This window comes from Mastigoproctus giganteus, chromosome 7 (assembly GCF_048544385.1).
Source record: "Mastigoproctus giganteus isolate SK-2022 chromosome 7, ASM4854438v1, whole genome shotgun sequence".
NCBI classification, from domain to species: Eukaryota; Metazoa; Arthropoda; class Arachnida; order Uropygi; family Thelyphonidae; genus Mastigoproctus; species Mastigoproctus giganteus.
Genome location: NC_143581.1, coordinates 55,521,246 through 55,534,457, shown reverse-complemented (window position 1 = coordinate 55,534,457; position 13,212 = coordinate 55,521,246). Strand labels below are relative to the sequence as shown.

Sequence of the window (13,212 nt, the reverse complement as noted above, 5' to 3'; positions counted from 1 at the left end):
TACCAGAGCTTTGAACACCTAGTCTTGATCAAGACTCCAGTAAAGGTGCTGTAACATGTTGTTGAATAATAAATAATTTTATGATGGTGTAAAGAACATTTGGTAATCTATATCAATCCTTATGGGTAATCCCCACAAATAAAATACTTTGCAAGTCTTGATTTAAAGTGAAAATGCATAGTGAACTTTTTAATTTTTGAAGATTGGGTGAAATTGTAAAGAATCAGATAACAGAAAGATACTTCTTATTAATAGCACAAGTTCTATATATACCAACAGGCAGCAGATTTTTTTTTTTTTTTAAATTATTAACTTAATGTTGGTAACCTGCTAATCAGAAGAGAAGCAGTATTGTTAACCTGAATTCCCTTCTAACCAACCATGTTAAGTAGGTCTAACTTTGAAGAATGTTGGGCAGTTCCAATTCTGTTTCTTTGTTGGGTGCAATTCTATAAATAAGAACTGCTTGGTTGAAACCAGCAAAGATTAATTGTTAAATGCATTTTACAAGCCTAATTTTCTGAGAGGTTTACTGAAAAGTTATGCTCATGTCATTATTCTCGTTATTTGTTAAGAACATCTAGTGAGAATTATTCATTCTTTATCATATCACTGTAAACTGGAATTATCAAGTGGGAAAAAATTTTCCACATATAATATAGTATTGGTCTTGCTGAAACTGAAGTGATATCTTTACAGCCATACTGGTAATTGAAAATAGAAAAAAATATAGAAATTCTTACTTATGGTTTTATACAATAAGATTTGGGAAAACCTTACTGGGCAAAAGAACTTTCTTTCTACATTTCAAAAAATCATAATTAACTCACAGCTTGTGCTTCCATCAACACAAGTACAACTAGAACTTGTAGAACAGTCTGCTTAACAGTATCAAAAATAGTCAGAAATTGTGAAATTAAGTGTAATGTGATTAATAATTATTTTACATAGAGTGAAAGCAACTACAGTGTAAAGGGAAATGAATTTTCAAGATTCCTGTATCACTAACACAAAATCATTGAGTAAAACAGGACTGGGGTGGGGAGAGTAAGTAAACATCCAAAGGTGCGATACCTGCACTTCTCGAATGTCCAAATATTGTTGTACCTTTCTAGTCAGTTGGAAACTAGTTATTGAATTAGAAAGCTGGTTGTTTCACTGTATTGAATCAATTGGTAGCACACATTACAGTGACACAAATACTCTGTGTGCACAAATATACACTCAGTGAACACTGAATTGTGGCCACCTGCTTAATACCAAGTTGGGCCACTGTTTGCACGAATAACAACTATTTGCCTAGGCAGTCTTGATGCCAAGAAAGCACCAGATCCTGATGGTATTTCTCCACTTCCTCAAAATCTGTGCTCCCAAGCTTACTCCTATTGTTTGTCTTTTTTTCACTTTCTTATTCCACAGATATTTTCCCTTCTGCCTGGAAATTTGCTTATATCCAGTCAGTTCCTAAAAAGGTGACAAATCCCTCTCATCCAATCATTGTCCCATTGCACTTACTTCTAATCTTTCAAAAGTAATGGAAAAATCTATTCACTGCCAAATCTTAAAACTATCTAGAAACATTCCATCTGATCAATGAGTGCCATTATGGATTCCATCAGTATCAATCTACTTGTGATGTACTGTTTTATGTTACCCATCTGTGGATAAATTCAGTGGAAAATTTGGTGAAACCCAAGCAGTTGCTCTTGATATTTCAGAGGCTTTTTATCATGTTTGGAATAAGGGTATTATAAATAAGCTATGATCCTGTGGTTTGACAACTGATTTTTGTAATTGGGTATCCAGTTTTCTCTCTGGCTGCTCTCTTTAGGTGATGGTAAATGGCTATCTGTTTTCTAACTTGTCCACTAATGCAGGTGTTCCCCAAGGTTGAGTTCTTTCTTACTCTTTTCCGCTTGTATATTAATGATCTTCTTCCATAGTTTTGCTGATGATAACACATCACATTACATTCCACCTTTCAGTTTGAGAAACCTCATACTGCTCAGAAGGCTTTAACTTATTATTATAATTAGCCGTATGGTGCAGGGAAGCCTGAGGCTTTTGCTGCACCAGCCAAAAAAATTTCTGAGTTACCCCTGAGAGAGGAATCATCAAACAAGAAAAGAATGATGATATCGAGTTCAGGACCTTATGTGTACCAAGCCCATACTCACCAGATGTAAGCCCCCTGGGGTTGATTTCTTGATCTTCAGGTAATTCTCCAGTGGGGCAAAGATAACTTAGTTGATTTCAATCCTTCTAAAACTCAGTCCTGTCTTATAACTCGCAAAGAGGATTCTTCTGTTCCTGTGCTTATCTTTAATGACATTCAGATTTCTAGACAAGATCATGTATTTCTATTAAGGATTATCCTGACTTCCAATCTCTCTCTCTCTCTCTCTCTCTCTCTCTCTCTCTCCCTCTCTCTCTCTCTCTCGGCTTATGCACATCACAACTGTTGTTTCCTCTGCATCTAAAATACTGTGTTTTCTTGTTTGCTCTCGGCTTTACTTTTAATCCAAACAGCTGTTCATTCTGTACAAATGGCAAATCTGTCCTACCATGGAATGTTTGCATTTCTGGGCCAGTGCCCCCAAAACCTCTCTCGGGCTTCTAGATTCCATTCAAAAGAGAACAATAATAGTCCGTTAAGGATGGGATCTTCATAATTCGGTGATCACTGAGTGTATAATATAGTGTTCTTTTTGTATTTTGAGCTCCTTGTGAGAATTGGAATACTCACTGAAATTTTATTACTAACTTCATCATGTCGTCTATTTCATGAGATATTAAATTTTAAAATGCATAGTTCTTTTGATAACCTCATATATTGCAGTGTTCTCCCCAGAAAATTTTGCCAGCCTGGTGGCATTATGAAGTAGATGGGTGGGAAAGTGTAATACTTTGCAGTATTATAAAATATTCTGTTATCTATAAATGTGACCTAAGCGATCCAAAGCAAAAATTAATTGCATAATTTAACATTTATATGCTCCTTTCTAGCTCCTGTCGCATTGATCTTGATCGCATATTATGTTCGAATTAATATTGATTGAGATCAGTGAGCAGTACCATACGGTACCACGAGAATCGCTTAAATTTTAGCCAGGCGGTCAGTTAAATTTACCAGGTGGTGTGCCCATTCAATAGGTCCTGGGGAAAACACTGCATAGTTAGAAATTTTATTGTGGAGGCACTTTGCCACAGGTTGCCTTAGTATTGTACTGTTCTAAATAAAAAGCACTCCACCGATGGATATGTATATTGCTTTTTATTTAAAGTGTATGCTACTACACAGATCTGGGTTTAAATTCTTTCTGGGATCCCATTGGTGGGCATGTATACATTCTGGAAAACCTGAACAAAGTGACAAGATATTGCCACAATATGTGAGGTGCAAGTGGTGCAGCAAAGTAGGCATAGTTAAGTTGAGAGTAAAAGCCTAGCTATGAATAAATAAATGAAATGCATGAAAAATATGCTAAATAAAAATCAGAATACTTCTCCATTGGAGCAGTGCTTTTTATTTAGAGTAATTGCAATATGAAGGTAACTTGTATAAGTAGCAAATCCAGGTGTTTAGCTATGTTCAGGAAGAGGCTATCCTGATGATTTCTTTCATAGCTTGAGGCTTTTCCCTGAACTTAACAGTTACATTATATGTAAATCTTTCAAATTATGGAGAAATCTGCATATCTATTGCTACTTATGGTAATTTTCTTTTAATGCAAACTTAAACTGCATCAGTAGATTATTAATGGAGTGTGTAGATATATGTAATTGCCATATTCCCAACCCTTTAAAAACGGTTTGTTATAACAAATATGTAAGTGCAAAATATTGATGCTACTTAGTTGGATCTATTTGAGTAAAGAAACATCATTGCAGAAATGACAAAACTTTAATTGCATCTTCTTGCAATTAAATAAAGATCACTGAGAAAGAAAGGCAATTTTAATTCTTAAACTTATTCCAAAACTATTTTCTGTTAACAATATTGGAGTTTTTTTTTGTTTTTTTTTTTTTTAACTTCATCCGAAATGTTACTTGGTGTCTCAATTTTCCTTTTTATTTTCTTTTTTCTTTAGACATTTCATACCCCAAGTTTTGGGGATGAAGAATTTGAAATTCCACCTTTGAGTCTGGCTCCAACTTCTGTTGGCAATAATGGAAATGTTATCTTTGGCAATCAAGTATGTAATAAAAATTACATTTTCTTGTAATTAGAAAAATTAGGAAAAATATTATATTTATAGTTAATGCATAAAGTCTCGTACTGAATAATTAACTGAACAGAATAGCAAATACTTCTATATCTCGATTCCGATTAGGCAGTTAGCTTATAATCATTATCTATCTCTCACTCTCTCTCTCTCTCTCTCTGTAGTAGATAATTTTTAAACCTGAATTTTTAAATTGTGTGAATGTGAGTATGTTTTCTCTCATGATATATCTTATAAAAGGTGTTTTGCTTTATAATAAAGGATGACCATCTGATCTTGGGTTGATCCCAGTTATTAGAAGCAGTGTTTAAACTATTACTTAAATAATAACATTTTTGATCCCCTTTCAAATTTGCTATTAAGGATATACCTTCTATGGCAATATAATGGCTACTGTCAGTGGCAGGTATAGTGGATATGCCACTTAGCATCTGTTTCGGAAAGTCCAAATTTGATTCATGCTTGTCTGTAATGGCAAAAACATAACTTCATCTTGGCCAAAGGTGTAGCATTTCTCCTTCTTTGGCTGCTGAGGTTTTGCATCCTGTAATGCTATCAAATCAGTAGAATACATACTGTTTACAGGATGCTTAGTTTGAAAGCTGTATATATTCAAGGTTAACCTTTTTAATCCTTTCTAGCATTACTGTATTGCTGTTGTTATCATTATTGGAGGCTTTACAGTGTAGTGGTAGCTAAAGGCCATAATGCACCAATAGTGTTAGTGTAACAAGTATTTTTAATTTGTTCACAGATATATAATACATAGTAGGATCTTGCTGTTTATGAGGGTCTATGAATGGCAAGTCCCTGATTAGTGAGATTAAGAAGCTATAAAGGGGTGAGGGGTTCTTGGTTTGGAAGATATTTTTGTATAAAATATTTTAGTGCTGTATTAATATGCTTTATATTTATTGAGTGGACATTCATTTTGCATGGTGAACACTGAGTAGAAATTTAGAGTCCATTTAATTATAGTGTGCAGTATAATTATGCTCTATGAATGAAAACTCCATAAGTAATGAAAATTGGGCACTGTGCCCTACTTGATAACAGGAACCTCAAACAGTGCTTTACAAACTTTGTTCAGTGGTCCATATATAGGAATAAAAGTCAAATATACTCAAAAGCTTCATCTTTGCACTTATTGTGTGAAGAAGAGTATGAGATTTTTCAGTCATATACTGTCAATGGAAATTCTGACTTATTGCAATCGGGAAGGGATCTTGTATACCCTTGCTGGAGATCCAGGTGCATCCCTGTTAATGTTTGATATGCTCAGCAGGCTAATGTAAAGTTTATGATGAGGTATATCCTGATTCCCTGGAACTGCTTTACTGTGAATATATTTTAACTAATGACAAATACCATCAAACTTAGGCCGTTACATCATCAGGTTCTGTACAGATGAAAAGTCTGTTTCAATGGATGCTGTTGTCCATTATTTCTGAATCCTGTTAAATCGAGGTTTTAGTGTAATGCATTTCTCAATGTTGACACACTTTTAATAGCTGGTTTGTGGAATGCCAGTTGCCTTAGTTACCAGTTCACTAGATTTCATTACAGCCATATCCAATTTTGCTGTCAGTGTGTGTGACTTGTCCTTGAGGGTTTTGGTTTTTTTTTTTTTTTTTAGGAGCATTAGCAACTAAGGCCATATTGCTCGGGGGATATGCAGTGGTCATTCCCTGACCTTTCCGCATCCTCCGTATTTGGTGGTCACGGTCTCGAACGCCAACCGGGCTAGCCGAGTGGGTAAAGTACCTGCCTGGCAACCCAAAGGTCGCGGGTTCGATTCCCGCCTCGGGCTTGGATCAAAGTACTGCAAAAACCTTGGGAGGTGCAATATGGCCACAGAAGCCGATGCGCCAACAACTACCAAATCAAAAAAAAAAAAAAAAAAAACGGTCTCGAACCCCGGTCTAATCAAGAAGTGTGTGCTACGCACTGCTGCTCCTGCACACCTGGTTACAGAGGTACCCTGTCTTTGAGAAAAAATTAATCGAAGGACATACTATTTGGTACCAGGAATATTGCCTTCTACATTTTGTGATAACGTATGCACACGACACACTAGTAAAGCAGTGCCACTCTTTCTAGAGGAGGACCATTGTCGGTACAGAAAGCAAAGCTTATTTCTCAGTAATATTAGTAGCTTCATAGCTTTTATGCATGGGACAGCTATTCCTATTGGTACTGGGTATGCCAAGATTATTTAGCAAGTGTATGTAATTTTTTTTCTGCTGAAATGATGATCTAGAACTTCTTTGGTGGTGATAGCTACAGGATATTTGGATCGTGTTGCATTTCTGTTTACAAGATTGTTACACCTTTTAGAACATTTGAATATCGTTTGCAGTTTGTTGTAATCCAAATATATGTTTGTCTTCAGTTTGTTGTGAATGATGAAGTGAAAAAATCCACTGGATTTGTTTAATTTATCTGCAATCTCTTGTACAATGATTTTTGAGTTATCCATAGTCAGATGGACAGCAATAGTGATGATCAGAATTTGTGGGTGATCAAGACCTGTTTTATTAGCACAACATTGACAGCCATTTAACATTTTATCATCCATGTGCAAACAATACTAACTTCTAATCAGGATTTTCAAGCATCAATTTCCCTCTGTTTTGCCTATTTCTTAGACTATATATTATTGTTACTGTCTATTTTCAACATTAAAAAATCATTCATTTTGCAAGGTATTCAATGCTAGTTCATACTATAGTACTTAATAGTATGTATTTAGTTTTAAGGTGATTCAATTGCTGAAATCATAGCAAACCATTTACACCTCATATGAAATATTGAACTATTATAACACCCATATTCGTGGTGGAGTCAAACTGACAACCTTCATTTCTTAAGTAAGCATGCTTCTCACTGGAACAATCTGACAGCATGGGTTCACATTTGAGCTTAATGCTGGTGGATGTCACCCTGTGGAGATTAGGGATCAGAGCAATACTGTTATCTAATAAAAATATTTAAATGTGATTTCTGGCAATATTTTTAGATTATTTAATTAGCAAAAGAGATTTATTTTGTCATGCAATTCAAAAATCTCCCTGAATTCTTATTGACCAAAGTAAAATCTTGTCTAATTATGTGGCTCCATTAAATTATGCTGTTCGTTCACCTGACCTTGCCAAGTATAGAATACATACATTATATGAATTATCTCTGAATATTAAGTGATGTATGTAATTAAAAAAAAAAAAAAATTCCAACTTGTGCTATGTCCTGAGTATACTGGATGTATGAGATTCTACTATAAGTTCAATTAATATACCAATATCCTCATTTTGACATATTTTTTGAAAGTATTAGAATAATATTTTTAATGGACACAAATGAAACGAAATGATAAATATGCACTACAGCAAACTTGTTTAATTATGTATAATTTGACATGTTTTACATATTATAATTAGCCATATGGTGCAAGGAAGCCTGAGGCTCTTGCTGCACCAGCAAAAAAAAAAAAAAAAAAAAAAAATTTCTCAGTGAGAGAGAGAGAGAGAGAGAGAGAGAGAGAGAGAGAATCGCCGAGAAAGAGAAGAATGATGATATCCAACTCAGGACCCTGGGTGTGCCAAGCCCATATTCACCAGATGTGAGCTCCTAGGGTTTATGCCTGAGTCCCATCTTCAACCCTTTTTCTCTTATTTCCAGACTTCCTGCTGTAGTATCACACATTTTAGGTGGTGTGCACTGCTTCATTTACCAAATCTGAAACCCACTATGGCTTGTTGGGATATGTGAACAATGGAGATGGACCATATAGCTGTAACAAAATTGCCATTACGGTTGCCTCATGTTCATTGTTTTACAGAACATAACCTAGCCACCATTTACAATCATAAGATCAGAATATACAGCAGAATTCCAGTTATTGAAAACAATTGGTACTGAGGGTATTTTGGATAGTTGATTTATTTTTTTTTTCAGATAACCAGTTTTAAGCACTATCTACAGTATAAAAGGAAAACAGGGGAAAAAATTTATGAGAATTATTCCAAATAGTTTCTTTATGGAATTTCAGAATTTCATGGAATAGCATAAGCTTGATGAACTTGTCCTTAATTTTCAATCCTTCATCAGTGTAGTTTTCTATTTTATCATTTCTCTTTTTGTATTGGGCAGTTGATCCATCAGAAAAATAGGATATGTTTTAGATCAAGGATATCTTTGAAGCCAAGTAACGCACTGAAGAGTTTAGATAAATGCACAGCTAGAGTACTGTGTTTTGGATATTATTGTTGAAGTAGCGTTTGAGATTATTATTATCTATGTAATAGATAATAATCTCAAAGTGAACAGGCTACAAAAGGATGAATTGCCTGCAAATTCTTCCAGTGATGTCCTTTAGTTTCATCTTGTAATATGAGGGAATAGTTTTCTCAAAAAAATCACAATCTTGCCATCTTGTATTACGAGATCAAGTTTGCCTTAGAAACCTGCTTTATGTTACTAGTGTGTTGCCGACCGGGCTAGCCAGGTGGGTAAAGTGCCTGCCTGGCAACCCGAAGGTCACAGGTTCGAATCCTGCCTCGGGCTTGGATCAGAGTAGAAAATGCAAAAACTTTGAGAAGTGCATTGTGGCCACAGAAGCCGATGTGCCAACAACTAATGAAAAAAAATTTTTTTTTTTAAATAGTTTGTTAGTTGTCTGACGGTACCAGGGGTTCCCCCCAACTCCGCGTTTTGTTATGTTACTGTGAAATAATGTTTTCTGTCTTTCAAAAAAAAAAAGTCTAGAAATTTTTCTAGTGACTTAGTTAGTTTTTGAAGTGAAACCGATCATATCAAATTAAATTGAGCATATTAAAGGTAATATGATCAGTTTCATTTCTTTGAAGGTCTTTAATATGATTTTTGAGTGATGTAAATTTGAGTGACCTTGTAAATTTGTGCTTGATCATATATTTGCTGTATAAGTCTACCACCTTTCCCCACCAATTATCTCTCACACCTTAAATAGTGGAGTACTGTATTAAAGTATAATCTGTATTTCCAGTTATTTTTGTTATTTATTTTTAAAGTTTACATTTGTAGCATTTTATTACACTGCAGAGTAACCTGTATAGAAAGCAGTAAACACATACAGTACTCCCTTAGTCATGTCACCAAAGCCTATAGGCATAAGTGACATTGCTTTTATTGATGCTGTATGTGTACATGGGCAGCTTTGATTATATAACTCAGCTATTCCTTGTTGCCTGTTCGAAGCCGAGTGCCTTGATATAGAAGTGTGTTTGCAATAAGAAATTGAATCTTGAAAAGTAAAACCAAAAACATAGCTCCCAACAAAATGAACTGTTTTTGCCAGATAAAGAAAACATATTGAGACATAAACCTAAGAATATGCTTTAATTCAAGTTTAGGATTTTATACTGTGTGTGTGTAATTCAACGTTAAAATTTTAGACATTCAGTGTTCTTAAGTCATATGAAAACTATTCCTATCAACATTCTTCAAACACTATATGATAGTTTAAAGTTATCATAGTCTTTGTAGCTGTGAACAGGAAGTTCACACAAACAGAAGTGGCTACACACACACACACACACACCAATAACATAAGTTCAAAATTTTGATGAGTAGTTCACATATAAATACTTGACATTCCACTTGCACAAGTAAGATAATTTTGGGGACAAATTCTCCAAACTTTGAGAAATCAATGCACACATTAAACCTTTAAATTTATGTGTTTTTAAATGTATTAAATTTATGTGTTTTTAAATGTATATATTCTTTAATATATCATATTTTTAAATGATATATTTTTAATTTAAATTCAATACATTTATTCACTGATCAGCACAAAATCACTAATTGAGGCTACTGTTGTCTAGTGATGGAAGCAAAAGTTCCAAAACCAGGTTCAATAGTACCCTAGTTTTTAATGAATAACAGATATTCACCTCCTTGGTGATATTCAATTAAAAATGATATTAGTAATTTTAGGTCAACTCGTGGATAAACAGTCACATTAAGCATAAGCTTGATTTCATATTTGTTTTGTACATTAGATGTAAGATACTTTTTAAAATTTTTCCTTTGGTCTCTTTCCACAATAGCCACTAAGTCATCGACAACCACGAACACAACTTGAACATCCATCCTGTAACCAGAATTTAGGAGTTAGTATAACTTCTGCATCATCTCCTGTTGGCATGATGGAAAATTCCCAACAGTATCCAGGGCCTCCAGGTGGTACACCACAGGACATGTACATGTCTCAAATGGGAGGGAGTACATCAGGTGAAATGATGAATTCTCAGTCAATGCATATGACGTAAGTTTCTCTCTGTATTTGCTATTTGGAATAATAGTATAACTGTTGATGCAGAATGTGTGAACAAAAATGTCTTTCTGGCAATAATGGTTGAAGAAATTCATACCAGAATAATTAGATACTTGCCTCGGGATCTTATAAAATTTACTTGGCTCACATAAATTGATAATATGTCAACTGCTAAAGATACCCATAAAGTAGTTTCATCTGAGATCAATAGATGTAGGTCCAAATTATGGACCTTTATACTCATAATTAAAACTTCATTGCTCCAATACGTCTGCCTTAATTTCTAAAAATGTGAGAAAATAAAATCTAAAATTCCTTCCCCCCCCCCCTTTTTTTTTGTTTGTTTAGTTATTTATAAAATTTCTAATAAAAGTTTTCTTATGTTGTTTCAGCATTATAATGCACATGATAGTAGTGGTGCTTGCATTTCTGAAATTTAAAGAAGGCATTGTTTAATTTATGCAGTAAATGTGTTCCTAAAAAATGGCACATAAATTAAGAGCTAATTTCCAATATGAAATAGTGTGGTAGAGTAGAATTCAACAGGATATATCAGCATGGCATTTGCATGCAACTCCCATGCTAATGTATCTATCCTGTTGAATGCCTGAAAGAGAGAGAATTTATTTGTGTAAAATGATGTCAAGTAGTACCAAAAATTAGTTAGATATATACAGAAAGTGTTTTTTTTAATAAGTCAATAGATTTGTTGACACCACTGCCAAAATATGACAAAGATTTTTGAATTATGTGAAAGAGTTCAGAGGATTCAGAAAGCATTTCTGATTCTAATCATAGGAAGAATCCTTAGTGACTTGCCATTGGTAAATATATAACGTTATCAATAAACTTGATTGATAGGTATCATTACTTTACTAGCACCATTCATTATAAAGGAGTGGTGCTAGTAATGATATTCATATTTCAAGAGATTACATTGGTTGTGAATTATTTTTATGCTTCTTTAACCTTTTTTAATTGCTTTGCATCCAGGTCTTTAGTGACAACTTGAGTCATATGATAACATGCCTATTTGAATGTGAATATTTGAATCTGTATAGTGCCATGAAAACTTTTTTTTGGTCAGCACTGCTCCATGGATATGCAGTATTTCTATAATATCACAGTAGTGTTTATTTAAAAAAAAAAAAAAAAAAAAGTGGATATAAAGAGATAAAAACCCCTCCATAAGGTGTTTCATTTTTATAACTGAACTGCAACTATATGTGAATATATTCAATTGAAAGATACTGTAAAGATATTTTCATAAATTTGTTTGATGAAATTCAGTACTAACATGTTACATAAGTTTAATTGTGACTTGCAAAAATGAGATTGCTTAAAAAATATGACAGTGTTTTTCCAAGCTTTCATAGACCATGATTTAATTATAAAAGGTAATCAATTTTCACCCCCCCCCCCAAATCTTGACAGTGGTGGTGCTACCCACTGTAACAATAACAGTGGCACAGAATCTGATAGACCAACCCCAAGTATTTTCTTTTTTATTTTTTAATTTTTTTTTTTTTTTTTAAATTCTTGGAGTAAAAATTTAAAAATATATTTTTTACACCTATTATTTTTATCAAAACAAAATTTTTATTAATTCTGCTGAAAATAAACAAACATAAAATATAAGCATGAAGTTATTAATCTTTTCTATTTATGAGTTAATAAAATATTAAGTGTATATGCATTCATATTCTTAGGGGGAGGGGTGTTATCTAACTTCTTTATTGCATTACTGCATTTACTTTACTTTCAGATGACATTTCTAGCCACGGTCTATGTACTCATATACCGTGGCTGGAAATGTCGTTTGTAATATGTTTTATTAAATAGACAATAATAGGCAAGAAGCATTTTATAGAACGTGATTTAACTTTCCATATCATTTGCATTAACTGTCTGACGAGAAGAACCATACTTGCTCAAAGTGGAGACAAAAATAGCTAATAGGTGGTGGTATGCAGACCATTTTCACCCATCATTCCAAGTAAACAGTAATGCACCACTTCCAAGTACATCTATGTATAATTATGATGGTAAATATAGTTACAGCCACTAATCTTGAACCAGTGATTAATGTGCAATAGATATTTCTCTTATCTGTTAGACCAGGTGCCACTGCTGCAGGATTAAGTGAATGGTTACAACAATTGCTGGTGGCAATGCACCTTATGACTTGCTCTTTGATATGCACTTATGAGCCAAAACATTATAGCCACCCCGTCTCGCTGAGTGGATGCATCCTACATCACCTAGGGGTGACATCACTGACTGGTGCCGGTCAGTTCATCAATATGAAGCCCATGCAGTGGGGGAAAGAGAAGCACCTGACAGAGTTTGAATGGGAAATAATTTACAGCACTAGGAAGGTGGGGGGTGGCAGCATCCCAGCAGCTGCAGGCATTGTTGGCTGTTTAAGGGCAGCCGTAGTAAAGGTGTGGCAGGAATGGTCCAAAGAGGGACACTCAATCACCTGACCTACTGGGATGGGGAACCGCAACTAGTTGACAGTTGAGGTGAACAAACAGCAATTGGCACACACTGTCCAGGACAAAAGACGACTCCCAATCCCTCAATTAATGGTAGACTAAAACTAAGTGCATACAGAAATATTTCCGAGCACACTATCCAGCAGATGCTCTTACAGATAGGCCTACAGAA

At 34.4% G+C, this 13,212-nt stretch overlaps 1 protein-coding gene across 8 annotated transcripts in view; it reads left to right on the top strand.

Moving 5' to 3' along the window:
- The window catches only part of LOC150082917 (TOX high mobility group box family member 4-B-like), a 359,573-nt gene that overhangs the window by 276,805 nt on the left and 69,556 nt on the right, over positions 1-13,212 (top strand). For 6 of the 8 annotated variants that reach the window (XM_090377677.1, XM_090377670.1, XM_090377673.1 and 3 more), the window contains 2 exons: positions 4,092-4,196; positions 10,316-10,533. In XM_090377677.1, the coding sequence (XP_090233803.1) occupies positions 4,092-4,196; positions 10,316-10,533 (323 nt within the window). The remainder of the gene's footprint in view (positions 1-4,091; positions 4,197-10,315; positions 10,534-13,212) is intronic. The other 2 variants (XM_090377674.1, XM_090377675.1) reach the window with 1 other exon arrangement.